This window comes from Canis lupus, chromosome 9 (genome assembly GCF_003254725.2).
Source record: "Canis lupus dingo isolate Sandy chromosome 9, ASM325472v2, whole genome shotgun sequence".
NCBI classification, from domain to species: Eukaryota; Metazoa; Chordata; class Mammalia; order Carnivora; family Canidae; genus Canis; species Canis lupus.
The window spans coordinates 17,240,298-17,267,689 of NC_064251.1; the positions used below are offsets into that span (position 1 = coordinate 17,240,298).

The 27,392-nt window shown below is 45.4% G+C and overlaps 1 protein-coding gene across 2 annotated transcripts; it reads left to right on the forward strand.

The window, feature by feature from the left end:
• The first annotated feature begins 62 nt into the window (after positions 1 to 62).
• MYL4 (myosin light chain 4) lies at positions 63 to 27,392 on the forward strand. Of its 2 annotated transcripts, none has more exons than XM_025436695.3 (8): positions 63 to 213; positions 15,882 to 16,032; positions 18,918 to 18,945; positions 24,002 to 24,151; positions 25,439 to 25,612; positions 26,094 to 26,171; positions 26,725 to 26,769; positions 27,223 to 27,392. In XM_025436695.3, exons 2-7 carry the CDS (start codon positions 15,916 to 15,918, stop codon positions 26,751 to 26,753), a joined length of 576 nt encoding a protein of 191 aa, XP_025292480.1. In that variant the 5' UTR covers positions 63 to 213; positions 15,882 to 15,915; the 3' UTR covers positions 26,754 to 26,769; positions 27,223 to 27,392. The 2 variants fall into 2 exon arrangements, with proteins under 2 accessions (XP_025292480.1, XP_048970603.1); XM_049114646.1 differs by lacking the exon at positions 63 to 213 and adding an exon at positions 12,796 to 12,818.

Consider the following 27,392-nt stretch of genomic DNA (forward strand, 5'->3'; position numbering starts at 1 on the left):
ACCGAGAATGCCCGGATATTACCGACTCCGATCCAGAGCGCAGTTTTCTCCTCTCGGCCACGCCTTCACTCACGCACGCCACGCCCAGTCGGCCCCCCGAGGTTGGGCCACGCCCAATCGGCGACCCTGGGCGTGGCTTGCTGAAGCGGGCCGGGTGCGTTACGTGCCCCGACTACGGTCTCCGCTCGCCGCTCCCGCTCTCCGGATCAATTGGTGTGTGGTAGATTAAGCAGGAGGGTAAAGCACGAGAGTTTGGGGCTGACTTTAATCAAGAAGTGTTTTTTTGAGTTTAGTTCGTTCCTCATTCCAGAAGTACCTATATAGCACGGCTCAAAGAGAAATAGGAAATTTGGAAGGATTGCCGCCCGTCAAAGACTTGGTTTGGACCAGGGCTGTCCACACCGAAGACGTCACTACGATGTTACGTGATGCCCGTGATGAGTGACGTCAAAATTAAGAGGAGAGGGAACTAAATTGGGATTAAGATGAGGAAAGTTTCAGGGAAGGGAAAAGGGAGACAAACTGGATTCTGAAGGATGGGTAGAATTAGAAGAAAAGACTGGTAAGGGAAGGGACGCAGAAGTGAGATCAGTCCGGTTAGAGTTAAGGCATTAGCTGGAAATAATTACTTAGGTGACCAGATGATGGAAAATCTCAGAAGGCTGGCAGAATTTTTTTTTCCTGATAAGGAAAAATTTCCTGATAATTTTTTTTTTTTCCTGTGGCATATTGGGAAATCCAGAGGCTTGATTCTAAATTTTACCTCTGGCACTAAGTTTTAAGTCCCGAGGCAAGTCACATCTCTGAACATCTATTTCCTTAGTCTGAAAAAAAAAATGACTAAAAGAATTAAATGCATGGATGTATGTTGGTGTGTCTAACACACATAAGAGGCTCTCTCAGATTTCCTTCCCATTCCCCTTACCCACCCCCACCCCGCCGAAATGTGTGAGCCAGGGAACTATTACAATTTTGGGGTTTTTTGGTAGATGATGAAAACACGTTTAGAAAGTTAATTGTCCAATCAAGACATCTCAGTTGCTAGGTGAGGAACTCATGGTATATCCTGTTATGTAGGAATTTCCCTTTCTGGGTCTCTCGTTTTATGCAGATGAAATCAGGTTAAAATGGATTACTTCCCTTAGGTGATGTTGAACGAAGGGTTGGCTTGTTTTTGTTTTTGCTTTGTTTTGCTTTGTTTTGTTTTGCTTTTGTTTTGTTTTTGTTGTGTTTTGCTTTTTTTTTTTTTTTTAATACTAGCTAAGAGAGCTATATCTTTCACCACCAGCCATCTCTATTAACTGCTTCTGTATTCTGGGCCCTGTAAAGGGTAAGTGCCAAGGTGATTTTCTGCCCTGTGCCTTATTTTTTTTTTTTTTAGCAAGATTATGAGTCTTCTAAATTGTCCAACTCGGTAGTCATTAGCTGTTTAACATTCAGTTAAGTCAAGAGAATTAAAAATGATTTTTTTGTCTTGTGTTGTTTTGGTGGGCAGCAAAGCAAAGTTTATTGAGCAATAGTGCAAAGCTCCCAAAGAGGGAGGGGACCTGAGAGGGTTGCCCTAAAAATGAAATTTTTCAGGTGCCCTTGCCACATTCCAAGGATCCAGTAGACATTTGTGGCTAGTGAGTCCCATACTGGGTAGCATAGATACAGAATATTACTGTTATTGGCTTGACTGGGGCTGGAGATCCAAAATGGCTTTGCCCACATGTTTGGGGCCTTGGTGCAAGCTGTTGGCTAAGCCCCTCATTTCTCTAATGTATCTCCACCTGACTTCTGCCTCACTGTTGGCCTCTCATCAGTCAGTAATCTAGCCCCATTCCTGGCTTTGTGGCTGGCAACTGAGAAGGTAAAAAAGGAAGCTGTGAGGCCCCCTAAGACCTAGGTCTGTAAGTCAAACCCCACCACTTCTCATTGATTAAAGCAAGACACCGGCCAACATGGATTCAAGGGAAGGAGAAATAGACTCCACCTCTAGAAGGGAGGAGTAGCAAAGTGACACTGCAGAAGGCTTGTGCCACCTGAGGAATTGATTGCTGGACCTCTTTGGAAACAATCTACCAGATATGAGATGAGAGAAGCTAGAAGCTAGTAGTAGTGATGGAAAGAAAGAGATGGATAAGAGAGATCACCCTTAAAATTTGATGCTTTGAACTGAACACAGAACTCTACATTTATTCTAATTAATGAAGGGAATGTTGAGACTGTTGCTTTATCTGGATGACTTCTATTAAAGTAGACTAAAAATTAAGTTGTATTTGCATTTTAAACTGTCACATGACATTGTTCATGCTAAGCTTGTGGTCATTTTACACACACAGCTCTTTGTCACACAACATGCTGCTAACCCAAGTCTTATGCAATGAATTCTTGTAAACTTGAATGTAGGAACTTACAATACAGCATACATAATGATGATATTTTTTGTTTGAAAATGTGTATCATTTTCAGCATTTAAAGAGTCCATGATGCTTGGCATTCTGATGCTGAAGCTTAGAATTTGCTTAGAGTACCCCTGTTTTTTCTCCCCCCAAAAGGCATCTCTTTTCTAACTGTTCTTCACTGGTCTAATACATCTGTTGTGGTTTTCTGCTTATCCATAGCAAGGCCACATTGTTTGAAGTTGTGCTTTGATGGAATCTTTTAAAGCATTTTTCTTCCTTCTGTGTTCCTGATTGACCTACTTAAACTTGACATCCAGCAACCACTTGAGCATCCTGCTGTCATTCATTATCCACATATGTTTAGCTGGTGAGCAGATCTGGGTTACAATAAGCATTATTTCAAACATGGTGAATTTCCTCTTTTCCTTTAGCCTGCCTCTTGGTCTGTTTCATGTTCAATCAGATTCGGAGGCCGGCTTTCAGGGAACTATTGAAGAACGAGACTTGGCATTATTGCCAAGATGCAGGTCCTACTAAGGCATAGCCCCCAGCAAGTTTTCTCTTCTGAAATCCTTCAGTCCCTTTTGTCTGTACCCTTCCTTTGTCCCTGTTGCTGCTGCTTCTCTTATCCTCCTTCTATTACTTGACCTTGCGGCTTTTACTCCCATGTTTCCTCCTCCCTCTTGGTCAAATTATCCCCTTCCTTTGGCATCTCTGATCACACAGTCTTGTGGTTTTCCTCATACTGCTCTATTTTTTATCAGTTTCCTTTGTACCCCCCTAACATTAGAATGCTTCAGGGGCCTATTCTAGGCCTTCTTTTCACCCTGTGCTTTCTCCCTTTGAAAACCCATCCATCCTCTTGGTCTCCACTATCATCTAAAATTGTTCCAGGGGGGTGTGAGTGGCTCAGTCGGTTAAGCATCCAACTCTTGATTTCACCTCAGGTCATGATCTCAGGGTTGTGAGATCCAGTCCTGCACTGGGCTCTGAACTGGACTTGAAGCCTGCTTAAGATTCTCTCTCTCTTTCTCCCTCAGCTCCTATTCCATCTCCCTTTCTCTCTCTCTCTCAAAAAAATAAAATAAAATAATAATAAATAAAATAAAATAAATCAAACCTCCCAAAATGTAAAATTGTTCCAAAATCTCTATCTCTAGCCAGACTGCTTCTTAGAACTCCAGACCTGAATGCCTAGCTATCAACTGGATATCTCACAGATGCTTGTTCAGAATGGCATCCTCAGCCCTCATACTTGAAGTATTTCCTACCCCAGTTTATGGTACTGCCACGCACCCTCTTCATTGCCCAAACCTGAAACCAACCACTCTCTCTTTGACCCTAATATCTATTTGCAAAAGCCCTACTAATTTTACCCTGGATATACCTTTCATGTCTCTTCCTGTCCTAGACTTACATACCTTAAAACCAAGTCTGATTATGTCCCTCCCAAACCTTCCTACCCAACTCAAGATTTCCCATTGCTCTCAGGGTATCACTCAAACCTGTTCACTTCTCTCTCTCTCTGTCTCTCTCTCTCTCTTTTTTTTTTTTTTTTTTTTTAGAGAGGATGAGTGAACATACAGGAGGTAGGAGCAGAGGAAGGAGAGAGAATCTTAAGCAAGCTACAATCTAGCACGGAGCCCCACGCCAGTGAAAGTATAACCCGAGCTGAAATCAAGAGACGCTTAACTGAGTGAGCCACGAGGCGCCCCTAACTTCTCTTATAGGGCCCTCCAAGGTCTAGTCCCTGCCTCCTTATCCAGCCTTGTCTCACCTCCCTGTTAGACTCTACATTCCCAAGAAGGGACCAGAATATGTTACTTTGGCATGAGGATTATTTTGATCTGAAAGCAACTGGAAGCAGCAAACACAGAAAGAGCTCTTTGCTTTTCCACTATCAGCCTGATAGCAGGACATAAATTTCCCTCTGTGATGGTGCTTTCTCTTCTTTCTCCTGTACCAGGAGGAAGAAAACAACCATTATCACTAGAGACAAGGAGTTGACACTGATTTGGGTCTGCACAAACAGACCTTACTGAAATAACCGTTACCTTCCATTAGTTTCCCTAGATGTTTACCTTTCCACAGCTTACCACCCCAGAAGCCCAAACCTTTTCCCCACTCTGTTTTGCCACTTCTCCACAAATTTATTGCTGTTTGCTAAAATGGTAGGTAAGCCCCAAATTCTAACCACTTTTTGTTGTTAAAATTTTGTTAATCTGTCTTTTGTCAGTGTAATTTGCAAGGCCCATGATATAAACCTAAGAGAGTAGAGGGCAGGTCACACGAGGCATATAGCAAGAAAATGGCCATCTGCAAGCCAGGAAGACAATAATCACCAGAAACCAAATTTCTAGCATCTTGATCATGGACTTCTACCTTCCAACTGTGAGAAAATACATTTCTGTTGTTTAATACATCCAGTCTGGGGTAATTTTGTTTTAGCTTCCTGAGCAGACTAATAAAATCAAGATTATTTATGTGGTATTCTTCCTAAGGGAAGATAGAAGATATCTTATATATAGATATCTTATATTTCTCTATATTGTTCTTTGAAGATTTTTTCTTTTTTCATGATAGACATAGAGAGAGAGAGAGGCAGAGACACAGGCAGAGGTAGAAGCAGGCTGACATGGGAGCGTGACGTGGGACTTGATCCCAGGTCTCCAGGATCAGGCCCTGGGCTGAAGGCGGCACTAAACTGCTGAGCCACCCGGGGCTGCCCCCATATTTAGTATATTCTTTAAAAATATTGACTGATTAAAGTGGAAACCTTTACACATATTACTTCTTCCTGAAATACTTAATCTTACTTACTTATTCTTTAGCTAAGTTCAACTCATCCTTCAGGCCTCAGCCTTGGTATTATGTCCTCAGAATATTCCCTGTCCCCTAACCAAAATTGTTAGCTCCACCCAGGATTCTCTCACATCTTTGTTTTCTTTTCCTTCATAGTATGTATGGTAATTTTAATTGTATTTGTTTATAATATAAATTCCATGAAGGCAGGGACTTTGGCTTACCCTGATGTCCCCATTATCTGGAATTGTGTCCTATACAAATATAAAGTTATTAAAATATTATATCTGATGATTAAAAGAAATGACCACTCAGTATTATTTCTTATTGGTCATAACTTGACACTCTTTTGACTCTCTCTTTCTGGACTCAGAGAACATGCTGGTTTTGTACATAAGTCCCTAACAGATTTCATATCAAAGCAGTCTGAAGTGTTGACGCTAATCAGAAATACATCCTGGTTGAGGTAAACTCTGAGATGGGCTACGTGGTCTATGGCAGGGAGGGGTAGGGAGACTTGAAAAGCACAGGGAAGAAGAGAAACTGTAAACAAATTATCTTGCCTGGAGTGGAGCCTGTGTATGCTTGGTTGAAATGGCGATGTACCAGACAGTTGATAAGCTTTGGGTTCCAAACTGATGACTTTAGGTTGATAAAATAGACCTAGGGAGCTGCTGGTGGTGATTGAGCAGGGGGAGTGACTTCATAAGAACGGAATTTGAGAAAGATTATGCTAACAGCTGAGGATTATGTGAATTGGTGGAGAGAGAGAGAGAGAGAGAGAGAGAGAGAGAGAGAGAGAGGAGTGAGTAGGAGCCAGGAGTGCAGCAAAGAGGCTGCTAAGGGAGCAACTCTAAATTTCCATTATTCCTGGAGCCTAGCTGGTTGTGATATGGGATCGTTGAGCCCAATGGTCAAGACAGAATTCTTGAGACTTTTTATGGTGCAAAAAGGTGTTTTACTATGGCACAGGGACGGGACCTATGTGCAGAAAGAGCTGCATCGTGATTGTGAGGAGTGACTGATCATGTAGGGTTTTCTATCCTATGGCAATGAAGATGATGCTAGGGCTCCAGGAAATTGAGTCTACAGGTTCCTGAAGGTCTATTATTAAGATTGTCTTTTTCTTAAAATCATGAAGACACTTAAAAACTATAGTGGAGTTTCATGTTCTACATGACTGTGATCTTTATCAACTGACCATTTCTTTTTCCCCTGCCTTTGTTCTTAGGCAGTCACTACTGCCCGAGGAATGTTATATATATATATATATATCCCACTTTGGGATGGGGGGTTGCAGTGTGTCAGCTTGTGTTTTGCCCTCACCTTGCCCTCTCATCAGTTGAGTCTGAAAAAAAGGTGCAAAATGAAAATCTTTCCAAGTTTCTCATTTACAGTGAGAGATATTCTCCAATTCCTTCTCTTTTGGGCATTCAGATTCCAACCAGAGGCTGCTTATTGAATGCAGACAGACCAAAAGAGTCAATTGAATGATCTTGTAGGCTATTACCTCCTTTTCCTCAGAAAGGACCTATATGCCTGGCTGCTAGATAAGAAATATTACTATGTGGAGAGGACATTCACCAAATAGTAGGTTCTCTGCTATTTCTCTCCCTTTTAGGTTCTAGGCAAACTTTCATTTTTCTCTGAATAAATTGCACAGCAATGAGTTAAATACAAACTTGGTTATGTTCCCAATTCTTGGGATGCCTGGGTGACTCAGTCGGTTAAGCATCTGCCTTCAGCTCAGGTCATAGTCTTGGGGTTCTGTGATTGAGCCCCATGTGGGGGCTCTCTGCTCAGTGGGGGGGCCTGCTTCTTCCTCTCCTCCCTGCTTGTGCTCTCTGTTGCTATCTTGGTCTCTCTCTCTCTCAAATAAATAAATAAAATCTTAAAAAAAAGAGATTTTTCAGGTAGAACTAAATGCATTCTATTTTAGAATACCTTATAAAACTTTTGTGAGTGTACTTATCATTACATTAAAATTGTTTATATACCTGTGTCCTCCATACCAGATAGGAAGCTCCTTGGATGGCCTTTATTAATTTTAGTAAAAGTATGTGCATACTGTAGGTATAATAAATATTAGTTGAATGGATGAATCAATGAATGAATGAGAGTAATCTGGATAAAGGAGCAGGGTGAGTCACAGAACTTTGGTATGATAAGTACAGCAGAGGGACGCCTGAGTGGCTCAGTCTGTTAAGTCTCTACCTTCAGCTCAGGTCCGTATCCCAGGGTTCTGGGATGGAGCCTTGTATCAGGTTCCCTGCTCAGCGAAGAATCTGGTTGTCCCTCTCCCTCTGCTCCTTCCCCCTTGCTTCTTTCTCTCTCTCACTTGTACTGTCTCTCTCTTGAGTAAATAAATAAAATCTTAAGGAAAAAAAAAAAGTATAGCAGAGAAGGCCCAGAGACAAGAGCACTAGATCTAGCCACAGAGAAGTCACTGGTGGAGTGCTAGGAAGGAAGTCAGATTTGAGAAGTAAAAGAAGAAGTTGGTGGAAATGGAAACCAAGAAAAGAGAATCATTTTTAGCATTAAAAGCATGTCCTCAAATGCTGAAAAAAAGTGCTTGCTAAGGGGTTAAGTCTCTTTTTCCTTAGTGAGAGCCACCCGTGGTGTGGGTGACAGGGCCAGCTGTCATTGATGCTTTCTTATTTCCTTGCCCCCTTGGGGTCCAGGACTCTCCATGAGGGAATCCCATCAGCTCCACCAGCTCCTATTATTGCCTTAGAGTGGCATCTTGGGTTCTAGTCTCAGGTCTGCCATGACTCATAGTGTGTGACCTTGGGCAAGTCACCCCCTTCTGTCTGTGCCTCTAAAGTCCCTTGCAGCTGACAGGATGTCTGGTGGAATGCAGTTCGGATGACTGGTGAGGATTCTGACTTGCTCTCTGTTGCTTTTCAACTATAAATCACTTTGCCAGACACCAGCTGTCCTGCCCTCTGCTTTAGATTCTTAGGCGGACTCCAACCCACCTGTTTTTGGGGCCCTCCCAATGTCTTCTTCCCACGGTTCAGTTCACAGATACATCACTAGGCTGCACTGCCTTGATCACAGCACAGAAATGAGCTTCAACCATTTAGACAGACTACTGAGTGATTGCACCAAACGTGTAGCATTCTCTACCTATGTTAAATAGCTGAGGAAATGAAGTTGGATGGGATGATTTAAAGTGCTCTGAGGACCTGTGCTATCATGGCCCATAAATTTTTGTTTTAAACCCTCCATTCCTTCTTGGCCTTTACCTTTGCTGCTCTGAGTTTTCAGGGTCACTAAGACTTCAGGTTTTCATTGCTTTTTTCCTTCTTCCTTGGTCATAAAGAGTCTTAGCTACAGGGGATTGGGTTAATCATTCTCCTTGAGTTATATAGCCTTCTTTCATCACTAGTCCATATAAGGCCCCTTGTTTAATTAGTTATTTATTCCTTTTTTATCTCATTGCTCCATCCCATCCAAACAATAGTCATAATAAGCAACCCTCAGAAATTTTTAATGTGTATTTTTTGTTTGTATGTGTTCTTGAATAATGGGTAATGCTTCTAGTATGTGGGTACTTAATACAATTTAATAATGTCTTATTCTCTCAGTATAGCCAAAATGTTATTTCAACATGTAAACAATATAATAATTATTGATGAGATAATATATTACATTTTTGTACTAAGTTTTCAAAACCTTTCATTGTGTATTTTATCTCAATTTGGATGCTAAATTTTCATCACAAATACTTGATCTGTATTTAGATTTTATAATTGCATGGTTGAAAAAGTAGATTTACTACCTAAGTTGTTCCAAGCATACTTTAAAATTTTCCAGTAACTGAACCAAGTACCAAAAAAATCATTTTCCTTTAATATTTGCACCCAAATAGTCAAAATTGCTCTATTTTAAAGGAACTATATCAGTATCAAAATTATGTCTAAGTCAAATAAATTCACTAACTCTTGTGTCAACTCAGTATTACTAACGTGAAATTCGAGGAGCTACTGCAAAAATTGAAAAGCAACTCTAAATTCATTAATATCAACAAAACATTTAAACTGTTCTTGTCATTTTTGCAGCCAGTTTATATAATGCTGTTGATTAAAATCTGCATATTTGTGTTAGAGAAATGTGTATTAATTTGTATTGTGAGAGGCTTCAATTTTAGCATAAGTTCCTGTACCTACATTGCTAAGTTGCAAATAAGTGTTTTCTTGGAGCTTCAGTTTTAGCTCATTCATGTGCAGTATGCTATCAGTGAGATTATGTGCAGGTATTTTAAATTTATAGAAATGTATTTGTGGTTTGTATTTTATTCAGCTTCTTACTCATCACTATCTTCTTCTGGGTGTATATCTAATCTTTTCCTTCTAACTGGTATGTACTCTTTCATGGCATTGTTTCAGTACTGGAGACTCACACTGTTTCCACCTCCTGCCACCACATGGCATGCTGCGGCAGAGAATCACCTTCCTCATGTCTTTTCTGAACTTGAGCGAGATTTCTTTTAGATGTATACTCAGCTTGATTGCCCATCTAAACCACAAAGCACTTCTACTTCTATCTCCCATATTTCTTAGCTTTTCTATTTATTTGCATTTCTTTCTTTCCTTCTTTTTTAAAGATTTTATTAATTTATTTGACAGAGAGAAAGAGAGAGACAGCACAAGCAGGGGGAGCAGCAGAGGCAGAGAGAGAGAATCAGGTTCCCTGCTGAGCAGGGAACTCAATGTGGGTCTCAATCCCAGGACCCTGGGATCATGACCTGAGCCTAAAACAGATGCTTAGCCAACTAAGCCACCAGGCATCCCGCGATATTCTTTCTTTTGCCTTTCAATACCCTAATATGTTTCCCAACTGTGTCCATCATGCTACTTTTCAAATCTGTTATAATTATTCTATTTTAATTATTAATTTTTTATACCTAGCATATTGCTTGTTTTATGAAAGTTTTTTTTTCTTATTTCAATGATTATACTTTTCATATCTGAAATTTCTGTTTGGTTCTTCTTTATGTCTTCTTGTTCTGTATCATATTGGTCATATTTCCTTTTATCTCTTTTAGCATGTTTACTAAGTTCCTTTTAAAATCTTGGCCTGTTATCATTTTTCTACTTAAAGTGCCATCTTTAATCAAGTGGGCTGTGTCCTTTTGGATTAGGTGCTCCTCATCTGTCTTGTTATTTTGCCTAAAGGCACATCGGTTGCTGATCCAACAGTGCATGCCAGCACCACTGAGCTCAAGGGGTAAGGGTTGGAGGTGAATGAGCCCTAGTACTGAGAATAGTTCTACCACCCGCCAGAACGAAGCAGCCTTGGTAGGGGGAGATACATTTAGATTGAAATTTACCTGCCCTGAGAGTTTAGGGAACTCTCAGGGCAGGTAAGAGAGAAGAGAGAACACAATTGTCCAAAGTTCAGTTGTCCCCTACCTGTTCTTTACTAGCTCTTCACAAGCATGGTGCATCTTCAGTGCCCTGATGTTACCCTAGCCATCACAGGTTTGAGTCACACAGTTGATGGGGCATTGCTGTATGTTTGAAGCCAGTAGTGGAGGAAAAGAGACCCTAGAGCTCCTTTTTTTTTTTTTTTTTGGTCATTCCACAGCCTGCCTGGCCACATCTCTCCCCAAACCAAAGCCACCCCTCTAACACACACATGCACAGACACACATGCATACCCACCCACACATACACACCCCAGTTCTAAACAGGGATCCCCTTCATCCAAGGGATTTCTCACAGTGAGAAATTTATCTTTATTTCTTGTATTTTCTCTATATAATTCTTCCACTGTTGATCTTGGGAGAGGGAGCAGAAGCCACACTATTTCAATCAGGACCCAGGCTTGGGTATTTTGATTACTTGCTCTGTCCTGGACACGGTGTTAACACCATATTAACTCATATAATCCTCGTGACCAATCTATAAAGTTGTATTAGCGGCCCCATATTACAGATAGGAAAACTGAGACATAAAGAAGTTAACTTGTGGGATAACTGGGTGGTTCAGTTGTTTAAGTTGCAGACTCGATTTCATCTCAGGTCAAGATCTCAGGGTCATGAGATGGAGGCTCTGAGCTCAGTGAGGAGTCTGCTTGAGATTCTTTCCCTCTGCACCACCCAAACCCAGCTCACATTGCATGCATACTCATGCTCTTTTTCTCTCTCAAATCAATAAAATCTTTTTAAAAAAATTTTTTTAAAGATTTTATTTATTTATTCATAGAGACAGAGAGAGAGAGAGAGGCAGAGACACAGACAGAGGGAGAAGCAGGCTCTATGCAGGGGAGTTGTGATGTGATCTCTAGGATCACACCCTGGGCTGCAGGCAGCGCTAAACCGCTGCGCAACTGGGGCTGCCCAAATCAATAAAATCTTAAAAAAGAAAAAAGTTAACGAGTTTGCCTAATCCCCTGAGTCCAGACTCTAACCTGGGCAGTCCAGCTCCTGAGTGGGCTTTCCTACCCCTGCCTTGCAGCAGAGCCCAATTTACCCAGTGCCCTCTATGGGGACAGATTAGTGTTGGCCAGGGCATTGCTCCATGATGTCTAGCTTATGAGATGTTGGCCAGAAGAGAGGAGGGAGGGTGACAAGGACAAGGCATTAAGAGCCAGGCCTCCTGTCAGCAGCATTTGATCCCAGGCAGGAGACTCTGATGGATCTCTTTCAGGACAGGACACAGGGCATGTGTGGTTAGAGAGGAAGGGGGAAGAACAAGTGAGTGTATGTAAGCTCAGCCCAGTTGAGGGCTGATGTCAGTTCTCTAAGCTAAGTGTCTGTCTCCGAGTTTGACATGGGGTGTAAATGGGTTGGTGTGAAATTCTGTCCGGAGTTTTCCATCTACCAAGTTTGAAGTCCTTCCAGTGGGAGCATCTGAATGGGCATTAGAGGCCTCTCAGGGGCACTTGGCAGGCTGCCAATACCTACTTCTAATTTGCCTCTACAGTCTCTGCTTTCTTTCTCTTTCTTTCCTTTGCTCTACTTGGTCAGCATGTATTGGAGGGGGAAGCTATGCTGTAGGCCTGGTGCAGGATACTCTAGACAGACAAGAAGGGAAAAGCCAGTGACCATGAAGTAGAATGAGGGCCGCAAAAGTGACACCTCTGGCTCCAGTTACTGAGCTCTTCTGAACTGTGGGCATCATGAGTTGTGGTAATAATAACAAGGCCAGGGGCGGGTATCTTGACGCTTGATGCATAGCTCTTTCTGGAAAACCACACTCTCCTCCAGTTGCTTCTGAAGTGCCAGACACTCTTTTAGCTGGTGTTGCTTAAAGAGCATCAGAAACTGATTTGAGGAGTGTCTCCTCCCACGCTGGGGCGCCTGTGGCCTAAAGTTTCAGGCAGGCTGGCTCCTCATCTGAGTGTGGCTGACAGGCAGGCTGCTTGGCCCCAGGGACCTGCAACATGCTTTCTGAGCCACAAATATGTCACACCATGGGTACCAGTGGCCGCCCTCCTCCAACCCCCATTTCTCTCCACCTCTTCCTCATTCCTAAACCCACACCTCATAATCCCAGTAGCCACTGCCACCTTACCTGTGCTGCTCCTCCCCCACAGGCCCTCTCTCCTGGAGTTCCTTCCAAGAAGTCTGAGAAACCCAGACACACGTCTAGCTTCATCTAGGAAAACAAATGAACAGCTGTGAGTGTTTCCATTGTGCCAGGGGTGGCTTGTGGTGCTTTGCTCATGTTGTTTCATACAGATCTCACAACAACTTGAGAAGGAAATGTTTACTGCTGAAGGTCCTTAGGGTACTGGACCGGAGATTAGGAAATGGCAAATCTAGCATTCAGCCCTATGTTCGTCTATCTCTAAGGCCCTCATCCTTTCATGTCTACAGTTGCTCAGCTAGCCTCATTCAGTCTTCCCAGCTCTCTAACCTCATAGCTCTGTCCCCAAGCAGACTGAATATTTTGCTCCTCATTACAAAAAGAAAGAAAAAGGAAAAAAGAAAAAGATAAATGAAATGAAAGGAAACCCCTGACTTTCTGTCTTTTGAGGATCAACTTCTTACTAGAATGGTTAGAATAACTTGTTTCTTGACTGGAAAGGATATATGAAAGCATCTCATTCAGTGGTTATTTTTACTCTTAAACCATGGAATCATTTCTTTGACAATGATCGTGGGACCCCCATGTAGAAAACACACAGGAGTGGTGCTGATTGAAATGGCAGGGGGAGCTCCAAACCTGGCCTCTCTGCATCCCTTACAGCCGGAAGCAATTTAAGGGAGGCTTGGGTCTTGGGTGTCTGTTTGAAACTGTTTGAAAGCTCCTGATTATCTCTCATTTTAGAGATAAGCAAGCTCAGGCCCAGAGAAGGGGAGTGGCTGGCAAAGTCAGGTCTAGTGCCTGGATCTTCCAGCTTCTGGCTTGCAGCTTTTCCACCAAACTCCACAGCACACCTAGTCTGGGAAGAGGTTGCAGTGGGAGGAGAGAAGGGGAGAGGCTGGGCTTCTCTTTCCTCCTTTCTCACCTCCCACAACCTGAGCTCCCAACGTCTGGGGAGTGAGGAAGTCAGGGAAGGGTCAGACAGGGAAAGTGCAAGAGTGCAAGCAGAGGCCCCTGGAAGCAGATGATAGGAACTCAGAAGGAAGACAGAAGGTGAAGCCCAGGAGGGGTGAGGTGAGGTGAAAGAGTGAACAGCTGCTATCCCAGCCAGGACCAGTACTGACGTGGGTTTGGGTCTTGTTCTTGTATCACCTTGGGCAAGTCCTGGCTCCTTTTCCTGCCTCAGTTTCCTTTGAAGGCTTCTCCGCTTACCAGTGGTGAGGGCACATCTAGGTTTGTAAGAGCAGCAGGGTGGGGTCAGAGCTCCACACACCACACGGGGAGCCAGAATTAGCTGGCTTGGCTCTATGAGTGGCTGAATTTCTCTGGGCAGCTTAAAAGTCTGGCGTTAGGCGTTAGGTTCCTCACAAAAGCAGGTAGGATGAGACCAACTCCAAGGGCCCTTTGGCTGGGAAAGGTCTGGAAAAATGGAGCCTAGGGAATGAGTGGGTGTGAGCCCCCAGGCACCTGGAACTGCACGCAGACTTAGGAGCTAGCAGGGACCAGGTGGTATGTAGTCTAGTAATCCTGTTTATAGGTAAGAAGACCAGGCCTAGAGAGGCAGAGGTAACTTTTTGGCTTTTCTTGACTTGAGTTTTCATCCTCTGAACTGGAGAGTCTTAAAGTTCAGCTCAAAGCAATTCTGTGTGGTGGGTAAGCTTTTTGGTGGTGGTTTTCTGAACATTGTATAGCCTTTAAGTGTTTGTTTGTTTTTTTTTTTAAAACAGTACATGCTAGTTCTAAAAATTTCCATTAATGCAGGAAGTGAAAAAAGTACAAAATTCTGAACTGCTGTCATCTCCCTTCCTCACCGCCCCCAGGTCCCAGGGGTGTGTCTCCCTAACACTTTAGCGTGTATACGTCCTGGCCTTTCAGATGAACACACAGACATATGTGCACACCCCCCACCATAAATCCCATAAATGGGATTATTATTTTTTAAGACTTTATTTATTTATTCATGAAAGAGACAGAGGGAGAAGCAGGCACCCTGCAGAGGGCCTGATGTAGGACTTGATCCTAGGACCCTGGGATCAAGCCCTGAGCCAAAGGCAGATGCTCAACCACTGAGCCACCCAGGTGCCCCCATAAATGGGATTATGATCTCAATGATATAAGCATACACTTTAGAATCAGATACACCTGGGTCCTGATCCAGCTCATAGCTACTTAGCTGAGTGACCTTGTTACCTGACCACTTTTAGTTTCAATCTCCCTAAGTGTAAAATGGGAATAGTATCTAGTTTGTAGGATTGGGGTGAAGAGGTAATGAGATTTTATACAATAGCATTGAACAGTGCCTGGTACACAGTAAGCACTTCACAGACACACACACACAGACCCGCACACCTGCACATGCACACCTAGTGTCCAGAGTTAAAGGGATAGTGACAAGGAGACCCAAGTTGACCTCCAGTCACCTTGACTTTTAGCCACACCCCTCTGCCTCTCAGGACTCCCTGAATGAATGATGGAGGTGGCTGGTGGTGAGGGTAAGCCCGGGGATTTGAGGTCTGTGGAGTTCCTGGGATGCCTGCTCTGGAGGATGGAGGGCTTTAGCCTGTAAATAGGGAGGGTGAGGGGCAGGGGGTGGGGAGGGGGGGCGGGAATGGGGAGGGTTGGCCGACCAGCTGTTGCTTCAGGGCTCCAGGCCTAGAGCTGAGCCTCAGGGCAGAGCTGAGGCCCCAGAGTGGCTCTCAGCTTAAAGGAGCCGGCTTAAAAGGAATGTGCAGTGGGCTGCCTCTGCTCTGGAGGGGCTAAAAAAAGCCTTACCCTCCCCTGGGCTTTGTGTGAAGGTTATCAACTGCTCCAGTCAGCTCATCTCTCTGGCTGGACTCTGGTGTTTTTGGAGGGTCTGTCTTCCTGGCCCCTCTGGGCTTCCACCAATTGGCAGGAAGGGTCAGCCTGTCCCAGAGGTGGAGGCCGGGAGGAGTGTGAGGTGTGGAGGGAGGGGAGGCTCGTGGCCCCAAACCTGGTGACAATACACAGTTGTCAGCTGTACCCTGCTGGTGTTTCTTCCTTTTATAGTCAGGGCGGTTGCTCTTGCTCTCACCCAGCCCCTCTGTGGGGGCTCCTGCCCAGGATAAAAGGGGAGGGAGGCAGCCCAGTCTCCTGTCTCCTCTCCTAGGCGCCACATCTCTTGATTCTGTCCTAGCTCCCACCTCCACCGGAGATCCCAGCAAGACAACATGCCTCCCAAGAAGCCCGAGCCTAAGAAGGAAGCAGCCAAGGCTGCCCCAGCCCCTGCCCCTGCCCCAGCTCCTGAACCCCCCAAGGAACCTGCCTTTGATCCCAAGAGTGTAAAGGTGAGTGAGCCTTAACCATTGGAATGGAGGTGGGGATGACCTTTGGGATCCTGTCTGTCTTGGACCTTAGAGATCTATTTCCTGGAGGCTGGACCAGGATGGGGACTGTGGTGCCTATGCCCTGCATCATGGGGCACGGGATGGTGGAGCTGGCATTGGGGCTGGTGAGGGGGATTTGGGATCTAGGCCTTGCCCCTCAGGGATGGGTTTCTGCTCTGAGGAAGCCCTGCTCTGTCAGAGTCAGGAATGGCAGGGAGGTATTACCAACCGACTATTCAGCCTTAAATTTTAATGCACTGTGGGAGCCATCATAGCAAAGAAAAAGAGACTGACCCTTTCCTCAGAGGTGGTACCTCATCTTTCTGGAGAAAAGACACGTACCAATAATGGCCAATGTACCTTGGAACGAGTTATATAAATGGCAAGGGAGGAGAGAGTCTGGGAAAGGCTTTGTTCACCAAGACCCTTGCAGTAGGAGGGTGGTGGGGGCAGAGAGGAGCCTGCTTCCCTCTCTCCTCCCCAGCCGAGGTGGTTCCCTCCTTCTGTGGCCTCAGCCTAGGCTCCTGTCTGGAGTCTGCAGGGGACTGGCCCATCTTAGGACGAGGCCCACCCTCTAACCCGGTGAGGGAGGGGGGCCTGCTTCCCTCTCTGCCCACCCTGCTCCCCTCACCCTGGAAGGTTCCTCTCCCTGCAGCTGGCGTGGGCCCTGCCTGCTGACTCAGTCACTTCAGGCCTCCCAGCTATCTGGCCCAGCTGCTGAAGGAATGGAACTGGGAGGGGCCGGGCTGGGGAAGGAGGGGTCAGAGGCCTCTGGAGAGTGAAGCAGTTCTAAGCCTTGGCACCAGAATGTGAGAGGTCAAGTGCTTCTGGTATGAAGAGCTATTAATAACAGGTTGGGAGTGGTGGGCCCCTGGGGATACCCATGAGGGCAGGGCCAGGGGTGGTGAGGAATCAAATCAAAATAAGGGCTCAGGACCGGGTGCTACGACAAGAAGATAGGGAAACTGACCCTCCCTAGTCTCTCAGGATTCCTCCTGGTGCCCACATCCCCTGCAGCTGTGCCAAGGGCCCTGGGGTTGATCTGTGGTAATTCGTACAAGGGTGAGGGGTCAAGCATAACTGGTTTGGCCAAGAGATGGAAGTAGTTGCACGTCCCTGGGTTTGGTTGTGGTACACATGGAGGTGATAGTGTAAGACCTTGAAAGTACGTGGGTCATACATTACTCCCACTACGGGCAGAGCCTAGTGAGAAAAGCTGACTCTCCCCCATACTCCTCAGGATGCTTTTATTTCTGATTTGTTCTGATAATGGGCTACTCCTATGGGATAGCCTGCCCCCCCCCCCCCCCCCCCCCCCCCCCCCCCCCCCCGGCATCCTGGTGACAGCTACCTCGTGGTATCATATCAGAGCCTTCTCTTTGACCCATTGCCTCTCCATCCACCCACCACCCCCACCCCCTGATTCTCTCCTCCCCACTGCAGTCCTCTTTCCCATGCCTGGATCTTCCAAACCTGACCATAGTTGAAATTGCTTTAAAGTGGAAAAAAAAAATGTAGGTATCCTTCATTATTGTGCTTATTTGGTTCCTTTGCTTTGAAGTCTGTGCTCAAAAACTAGAACAAAAGTAAACTTAACCCCAATATGTATGGTTATGACCATAGATTCTGATTTTATGTTTTTACACTAATTTCTCTTACACATTTACTCCTGGGACTTAGCACTTCACAAAGCAAAGCAACTGCACCTTTTCCTCAGAGTTCATGCAAAGCATCCTTTACCCTAGTCCAGGGGCATTTATACCTTGCTGACCAACCCTCCTGAGGCAAAGCCCATTCCATTCCTGGTCACAGCTAGTTTCCTGCCCAACCCAGTGTAACCCCTCCTCCCCTCTCCTAGCTTATTCCAGCCACCCCCAGAGGTCCTCATTAACAGGGGTCTGCCTGGGAGGCACAGCACAAGCAGCAGAGTTAGGACTAGAAATGGTGGTCCATGAAGGAGATGTGCCAGCAGTGGTTACCACCACCCCTGGAGAGGGGATTGGGTGGGGAGGGTGGTGGCAGATAAGGATGGTGAAGTAACACGCAAAATCCTAAATGATGATGATGACTCATGCTTGTTCATTGTCATTCATTTTCAGAGCCTCCCACCTGATTGTTCTTTACTCACCATTGAATTATTATGCATTGTGTGAGTGTATCCAAATTTATTACTTTGCTCAACAAATATTTTTTGAGTGTCTACCCTGTGCCAGGCATTTCTGTGAACAGTAACAAAAAATCCCTGACCTAGGAGAGCCCTGGCATCAGGGGGCCTGGGCACACCTGGAGGCAGGACTGTAGAATAGTTCAGGAATGCAGAGGACCCACCCAAGCTAGGCTTGCTGTCCCAGTGCCTAAGAGGAGGGGTGGGGTTGGAAGGGGCCAGAGAAGGAAAGGTGGGATTGCAGGACGTGGATGGTCATCATCAAGTAGGACAGAGAGGCCAAGGGTGAGGAGTGGTGGCTGCCCAAAGGGAGAGGATGTATGATTGTGGGTGGATTGTGGAGTAGGGTTGAAAGTGAGGGCAGTTTATGGTCAGCTAGGGTGAGCAATTTATATTTGACCTGAAGAAATCACCACAGAGAGTCAGCATATCTTCTAGAGTTATCTGGAACATTTCTTTCTCTCTTTCTCTTTCATTTTGAGCCATCACTTCATTTGCAGTATTGAGGGAGCACTCGTGGCTGCATTATTTGATATTGTAGTTCATTCATCTGGGGCTCTGCCCTGAGTCTCCGCCCCTCACTGGTGGCCTGAGGGAGTTGCCCCCTGACTGTGGTGGAAGCCACTTCTGCTTCCCTCCAGGAGCCTTCGGCAGTCTCATTCCTGTGTTTCCCTCCCCACAGATAGACTTCACTGCTGACCAGATCGAAGGTGAGTACTGACAACCCCACCTTCCCTAGCATGCCTGCTGTTGTACTTTCCAGGAGGAGGAGGACTGAGAGGAGTGGTTGCTATCTCCAGGTTAATAGTAATCACCGTTCTCATCATTACTAACTTGTATTTGCCAAAGGTTTTCTGTTTGCTTCTTTTCATCTAACCTATGTTATCACATAAGCGCTTTATGTGGATTAACTCAATTCTCACCACACCCCCAGGAGGTAGGGACTATTACCACCCCCACTGACTGATAAAACTGAGGCACAGGTTCAGTAGTTTGCCCAATCTCATGCAGGCAGTTGTTAGTAGAGCAGAACTCTAACTCAGGAAGTCCGATTGCAGACGTGAATTCTCAACTATCCTGCCAGACTGCCTGAGACATAATAGATGCACAACAAAAATGTCTTTTTCTTCCCTCTACCCACAAAATCTACTATTCAAGATATCTAGAACACTCATTTCTGTTCCTGTTATTGGAAAGCCCTCTTTAGGTCACTGGCATCCTCTCCTCTCATCCTATAGCTCACTGAGATGCTCACCTGCTAATGGCGGCAGGGCCAGTGGTGACTTGGGGGTGCCTAGTCCACCTGTGATCCCCATCACCAACCCTTCTCCATCTTGGATGGAGACAGTTTGTTTTCTCAATGTTCTAGGAAGTGCTATTAAGTGGGCTTCAAGACAAGCCTCCAATCTCCAACTCCCCAACCTGATTGTTACCCTCCTCCTGTGGGAGTCTGCTGTTTTGAGGATGGAATGTTTCATCATGTGGAATCTGCTTCATAGCTGGGGCTTATTGCCACTGCAACTTATCCCTCTGTTTTCCTCACTAAATGCTTCTAGGACACGAAGTCATTGGAGTTAGAAGGGACCTTGAAAGGTCATCTGATCCACCCCCTTGATTTTAAGCACATACTATATTTTAAAAAGTAAACTAATAGCTGCACGTGGTAAAACAAAAACAAAAATTCATATACTACTTAAAGGTAAATAATGAAAAATAAAAATATTTTCCTCTTGCTTTCCTGTCATGTTGATTCCTGTCCCAAAGGTAACTACTGTTAATAAGCCTCTGTGTCCTTCAAGAAAAATTTATAGTGACTTACCGATATGTATGTATAAAATTTACACAAATTGAGTTGTGTGATATATACTATCCTGCATCTTTTATTTAATACATATTTGGTTTTACTAATGTATATTATTTAATAATAAACCTATTATACCTTGGTATCTTTTTATAGTTAACAATTCTGCTTCATTTTTTTCAAGAATTACATAGAGTCTCATACACAGATGTACCTTTTAATTGAATCAGGCTAATTGGGATGGAGCTTTAGATTGTTGCCGGTGGGGAGTTATCAGCATGCTTCCCCCAGGGGAACTTCCTAGGAGTGGGTCAAAGGATACATACAGGGGATCCCTGGGTGGCTCAGTGGTTTAGTGCTTGCCTTTGGCCCAGGGTGTGATCCTGGAGACCTGGGATCGAGTCCCGCATCAGGCTCCCTGCATGGAGCCTGCTTCTCTCTCTCTCTCTCCCTCTCTGTGTCTCATGAATAAATAAGTAAAATCTTAAAAAAAAAAAAAAAAAGATACATACATTTTAAACTATAAGAGTTCTTGTGAAATTGCCTTCCCATAAAGTGATGCCAATTTACCCACAAATAGGACATTAGAACTAGCAGATGTATTTTGAAACTAGTAAATTGAATCTGACTCTGCTTTTGCAATACCCCATGGACATTCACTTTTAGTCAATAGTTTGGTGTGCTACAAAATACTTAAAATTAATTTAAATGCATCTTAGTTAAATATATACTTGTGCATAGATATAAGCATGGGGGTACCCATGAGGATTTGAGAGAATCAACTAACAATAAAAAATTTTCATTTCCCAAATGAGAGTCACCGTCAAAGCTAACTGGAACAGCTGGTTGCCTCTTTGGTCCAGGAAGATTTTCAGGGCTATGGTCTAACTCCTTTCAGTCTGTCATCCCTCCGACCTTGAAGACATTGTCCCTTATTTTGGATCGGAATTGTTTCTGTTTGAATTTTACTCCTGCTATCTCTTTATTTGCTCTTTGATGAAGCTGAAGATGGCTTTCTTGTATTATGCTAAAAAGAGTATTTGGACTCAGGAGATATTCATTCATTCATTCATGAGAGAGAGAGGCAGAGACACAGGCAGAGGGAGAAGCAGGCTCCCTATGGGGTAGCCCAACATGGGATTCAATCCCAGGATCCTGGGATCATGACCTGAGCCAAAGGCAGACGTTCAACCACTGAGCCACCGAGGCAACTCTGGAATTAGGAGATTTTAGTGTTGGCCCTAATTCTGCCACTATTAGCCATGAGACTTTGGGCAAGGTCACTTTTTTGAACCTTAATTTTCTTATCTGAAAAGTAAGAATATTTGGTTCTTTTCAACTCAGAAAGTCTGTGACTCTATTCGGCATCCTTCAGATATCCTCCGTTCATTTGAAGATAGTTATCAAATCCTGTCTTTATATTCTCCTGGCGGTATGGCCCCATTTTATTATAATGCTTTTTTTTTTTCTTGTAGAAAACTAACTTCTAACTCTTGGTCCCTTTCCAGATTTCCATATTCTTTTTCTTTTTTTAAAGATTATTTATTTGAGAGAGGGCATTTGAGGTGGATGGCAAGAAGAAAAGGGAGAGAAGCAGACTCCCCAGTGAGCACAGAGCCACGAGGCAGGGCTTGATCTCATGACACTGAGATCATGACATAAATGGACAACAAGAATTGGATGCTCAACCAACTGAGCCATCCAGGCGCCCAGATTTCCATATTCTTATAGGAAGGGATTACCACCTTTACTCATTGCTCTAGCAAGCACCCAACTCCTACAGACTATCAAGAAAAGGTTTCTTCTGGGCCCATGAACATCACCTCATCACCTCTCATACACCCCAAGATCATACTGGCTTTGTCTTCTATGTAGTAGCAACCCTAAACTTCAGTGTTTTGGCTTATGTGTATATATACCAGGGTTTGCAGCGGGCTGGGGTGTTAACAGATACAGCAGGTCCTTTCCTTCTCCTCCTTCTTCCTCACTATTTTCTTGGAGTCCTGAATAGTTGGTCAGAAGTCACATGTGCATTGGCCTACAAATGAAGACAATAATACCCATAGCATAGAGTTTTTGAAAGATTAATTAGCTCAGAACTTGGTCCATTGTCAGTGATCAGATCATAAGTCATTGTTCTTTTACTCCCCCACCCTGTCGTGTTCCACCTCCTTATTTTTTTACATTTATTTATTTTTTGTTCCACCTCCTTATTAAGTATCATTATATTCTTTTTTCGTGAGGACTTTTATTAAATCTGACCTCAGTCTTCTGAATGAACTGGGAGATCAAAAACTCTGAGTTCAGGTTCAACTAACATATTTATTGAGTACTGAATTTGTGCCAGAAGCCGTGCTAATCGCTTTAAAAGTTAAAAAAAAAAAATTTAGATCCTTCTAACAAAACGGTGAGGTAGGTGTTATTTCCTTTTGACAGAGGAGGAAACTAAGGTCAGTGAGGTTAAGTGACCTGGCCAGAATCACATAGTTAAGTGGTAAAATTAAGATTAAACCATTAAGAAAAGACTAGCAGCATTGTTTGAGCATTTACTATATGCAGGACATTTTGTTAAGATTTGTAACCTACGTTATTGTATATAACATGAGTGTAATTTAAGAATGCTCTGAGGTAGGTGCCATTTATAAAGGAGAAGAGGTTTATAGAGGTTAAATATTTATTTGCCCAACGTCACGCAGCTAATAAGCAATGGCAATGGAATTTGAACTTCATTATTCAGTAATTGAAAGACATGTGGTTTTGTATCTTTTAAATTCTTACAAAGTCTAATAAAGACTTGCAAATAAATGTCTTGGGCGGGGGGACTGCTTTGATATGTGGAATGGTTTATAAATAATCCGTGGGTAGCCTCTAAGGAATAAACGTTTCTAGAGTATTTGATGAGGATTAAAAGGAGCTTTTTTCCTAAGTGGTTCATACATATTGTTAATCTGCCCAGTAAACCATTTCTTTGCCATTCCCAGTCCAAATTATCCACAGTAATGAACTGGTTGTATCCAAATTAATGAGGAATTGAGGTTCTTTGCAAAGGGCCAGGAGTGCCTTAATTTGGTCTTGCTCCTTGGACAGCACCCTGATACCTTCGGGAGTCTAGTCCCTAGAGCTCTGGGCTGGCTCCAGAGCCAGGGAATACAGTAATAACCACCCTTTGTTGTTTCCCTTACCATGTGCTAGACAGCAGGCTTGGCACACTTGATAATCCAGCCTTCTCCCCTCCGGTAACCCACTCAGGTGGACATTGCATCCCTGCTTAGAGCTAAAAAAAAAAAAAAAAAAGGAGGGTCCACGGAGTTGAATAGTTTGCTCAAGGCCACATGCAGGTCAGCGGTGAAGCTGGGGTGGTCTTCATCATGTCAGTTGGCCTGGCCTGGAACAGGCAGCCCTGTTAGCCAACTTTTGAACAGGTCTTATCACTTTGCAAAGTGCCCCCACATGCTACCATCTCCTTTGATTCTCACGGTAACTGGGAAGGGAGGCGAGGGTGAAGCCTTATTCCTTGGTTTGCACAAGGAAACTGAGTCCTAGCTGGTCTTATTCTAAGCTACTCAGCAGAGCCAAGTTGAGAACCCAGGAATCCTGACTTCTGAGCCAGCAGTAGTTTCACTTCCCTCCCAGTTTTGATAGTCAGGCACCACCCCTATAGCAGGGCAGGGTGGGGGGATTTGAGGGGGCAGCAGGGGAGATATTCAGATTACACGACAATAATTGGTAGAAGAGCTCCCAGGCCCAGCGCCGGAGCAGGTCATGGAGGCTCCAGAATGCTCTTTGGTTGTCAAAAGACGGCATGGGGGGCTTCCAGGGAGGGGCTGGCCTGGTGGCCAAGGGCAAATACCAAAACGTTTTATTGACCACATTGACCTGCTCTTCAGGCAGGGTGGAGGCTGATCAGCTCCCAGTCACTGTCTTTGCTTGGCCCAGGAGGCCGCAGTCAGGTCTTCTTTCTGCAGAGTTCAAAGAGGCTTTCTCATTGTTTGACCGGACACCGACTGGAGAGATGAAGATCACCTATGGGCAGTGTGGAGACGTACTGCGGGCACTGGGCCAGAACCCCACCAATGCCGAGGTGCTGCGTGTCCTGGGCAAGCCCAAGCCTGAAGGTCAGCATGGGCCTCGTGGCTCAGCCTCCTGGTGTCTGCCCTGAGGCCCCTGGGGCTCTTCCTCTTCCCCTGCTTTAGCCCTTCAAGACCAGACCCCATCCCCAGCTTACCCCTTCTCTCCTTGCTAGAATTATTTGGAAGTCTCTGACAGTTGGCTCTTGAAGAACGTGGCCAGGCCTTGCTCTTGTTTTCCCTGTGAGGTTGAAGCCCCAGTTGAGCAGGAGCGACATTCTGTTGCTTCAGTGTCTTCCTCTGACATCCTGGGTTGTAGGGATGTGAGGTGGGGATCTGCCCACACCCCCACGCCCAGTATCTCAGTTGACGTGTTAGCACACTGAAGTGCCCTGTGACCACTATGACTTGTATCATGAATACTTTGTTTCTAAGGATGGTTAGAGCACTGAAGATCACAAATTATTTGTTCAAGTTTAAAGCAGACTCAAGATGAGCTCTGTAATGTTGCCTCTTTCATTCATCTGCATTTGGCAGGTTTTGGTAAGTTTCAAAAGTGGTGCAAGGGAACGTGTCCCATTTGTGAATGTCATCTGTCACATGTGGTAGTACATTAACAGCTGCTCTAACACACATGTCCTTCTGAGAGAGGTAGGCAGGGATAGGCAGACAGGGCAGGAGCCCCCTGGCCAGGGGAGGCCATCTCTTGAGGCTTCCTGGGCCCCCATATTGATCTCCTGCCCTTTCCTTGATTCTGGCCCCTTCTCCAGTATGGGGTGAAGGACGTGGGCAGGAGAGGGCCCGAGGACCAGCAGGCCTTCTTAGAGGTAAAGGATGTCTGAGCACTTCCATTTTTTGGAGATTCTTGTGTTGTTATATAAGAAAGAATTTCCAACATTTGTGGTTTTTAAAAATTAAACCTTTTTAACATACTATAATATGGGAAAAGTGGGCTTGTCACAAAAGAATTGCAAATTTATAACAATTATTGATTCATTGTTGCTCCAAGCAATGTGGTCTAGTCCGGAGACCCAGAAGAGGAATTATGCCAAATTCTTTTTGTAGTCCTATCAGTTTACCTCTGTGACATGTGTGTTACATGGTGCATGTGGGGCCCGATTCTGTGATCCTTTGGGCCCCTCCAGGCCTGCTGCTGCCACCCCAGCTCCCCCACGTCACCCACCACCTGGAGCTTAGGGGTCCAGGTGGAGTCCTGATGGTTTTTCCCCTCTGCCCTGGTCCTGGTCTGGCAGAGCTGGGGTGAGGCCTCTTGCTGACCCCCTGTTCCCCTTGAGCTTCTGCTCATATCACATTCTTTTTCCTTCCTACCTAAAGAGATGAATGCCAAGATGCTGGACTTTGAGACGTTCCTGCCAATCTTGCAGCACATCTCCCGCAACAAGGAACAGGGCACCTATGAGGACTTTGTGGAGGGGCTGCGTGTGTTTGACAAGGAGAGTAATGGGACAGTTATGGGTGCTGAGCTTCGCCATGTCCTTGCCACCCTGGGTATGCAGGCTGGTGGTGCCCAGGGGGGAGGAATGGAGAGATGGGAAGTGCCCGGGTGGCATACATAGGGGGTAGATGGGAGTCTCTGCATCCTGAGGATCACATCCTGATCCAGGCTATGTCTCTCCAGGCTCTGCAGGAACAACCTTCCCTAACTGGGTTTGCTCAGTTGGGCTTGGAAGGAGATGAGAGCAGGTTGGCAGAGCAAGGCTAAGGCCTGAGATGTGGGACCCAGAGCTTCCATCTTTGTCATTGCCTCAATCACTGGGGCCCTGGTTTGCTTGCCTAGTGCTGGCTGTAGGGTGGAGGGAGAGGCCTTGGGGAGTAGGAAAGATCTAAGACCCTTGGCTCCCTCTTTAAAACTTGGATATCCACTTCTCAGATTCGGGGAGCCTTGGGCCCTGAGACTCAAGGGGGTGTTTGGGTTGGGCCTGTCTCTCCTTTGCCATCTATAATTCAGAGCCTACTGTTCCCACCCCAGGAGAGAAGATGACTGAGGCCGAAGTGGAGCAGCTGTTGGCCGGGCAAGAGGATGCCAATGGCTGTATCAATTACGAAGGTATCGGGTCATGCCTCACTTCCTGGGACACCCAGGGATGGTGGGAACAGTTTGGGCTGGGCGGGTCTGCAGAACAGAACAGAAATATCCAGGGGCTAGAGGCTGTGTGCACCAGATGGGCGGTGGTGAGCTCCCGATGGATGTTCTTTTCCATCCCTGGAGTGGACAGGATAGTGTAATAGAAGGAGCATGGGTTTTGGAGATAGCTCTGTGATAGACTGGCTGTGTGATCTGAATCGAGTCACTGACCTTCTCTGAGCCTCAGTTTTCTCATCTGAGCAATGGAGCAATGCTGGCACCTTTCTCAAGGTTGAGGGGATTAGCAGAGACAACGTAGCTCCTTTTGTCTATGTCTGAGGGTCAGCTGAGAAGACACAGAGCAGAGGTTAGGAGAGTCCTCCAGCTTTTCCTTATCAACTCCAAATAAGAGAGAGAATCATAGTCTGGAGAAAGGGTGGTGGGAAGGTTGGAAGTCAGGCAACATGAGGGAGGGGAAGAGGTCTCAGGGGCCGAGAGGAGCCAAGTGCAATGACTGATTTGTCTCCCTTCCCAGCCTTTGTCAAACACATCATGTCTGGGTGAAGCAGACTCGTCCAGGGTGAGTGCAGCCTCTCCCTCCTCCCTTCTGGGGTCTGCCAGGGGCTCCCAAACCCCACCACCTGCCCTAGAGCTTTTCTGTCCCAACCTGACCCTGTTAGGGGGCTATCAGAGGAGGTCGTGGTGGGAGAGCAGCCTGGCCTGCCCACCATTCTCTGCACCCTCTGTGCTCCTGCCTCCTGGCCTCAATCCCTTCCAGCCCAGCCTGGCGCTCGCCGGCTCTTTGCACCCTGCCTTGACCTTCTCAGTTCCCCCTGACAGCCTCTCCAGTAGGTCTCTCAGCCTGGGGCCTCCTGTTCAGGCCCCTGCCTGTGCGAAAGCCAGGTCCTGGGTAGAAGAATGGCCTGTGTCCTTGACTCTTCCCATTTACTCCCTTCCCTGAGCTTAAGGCCATCCTGATTAGGGTGTGTGGTTTGTGATAAGGGGCTGGGATCCATCTAGCACTTTCTTTCAGGTGCCTGGCCCTTGGCCTCAGCCTTTCTGGGGCAAGTGAAGCAAGAAGCCCAGAATAACTGAGCTGGAGCTAAGGTTCTGGACTCATTGCATGCAGCCCTGAGGGCATCCCAGGCCCATAGCCCTCCCTGTAAATAAACAGTCCTGGCAAGGTTCTGGGCCAAATTCTGA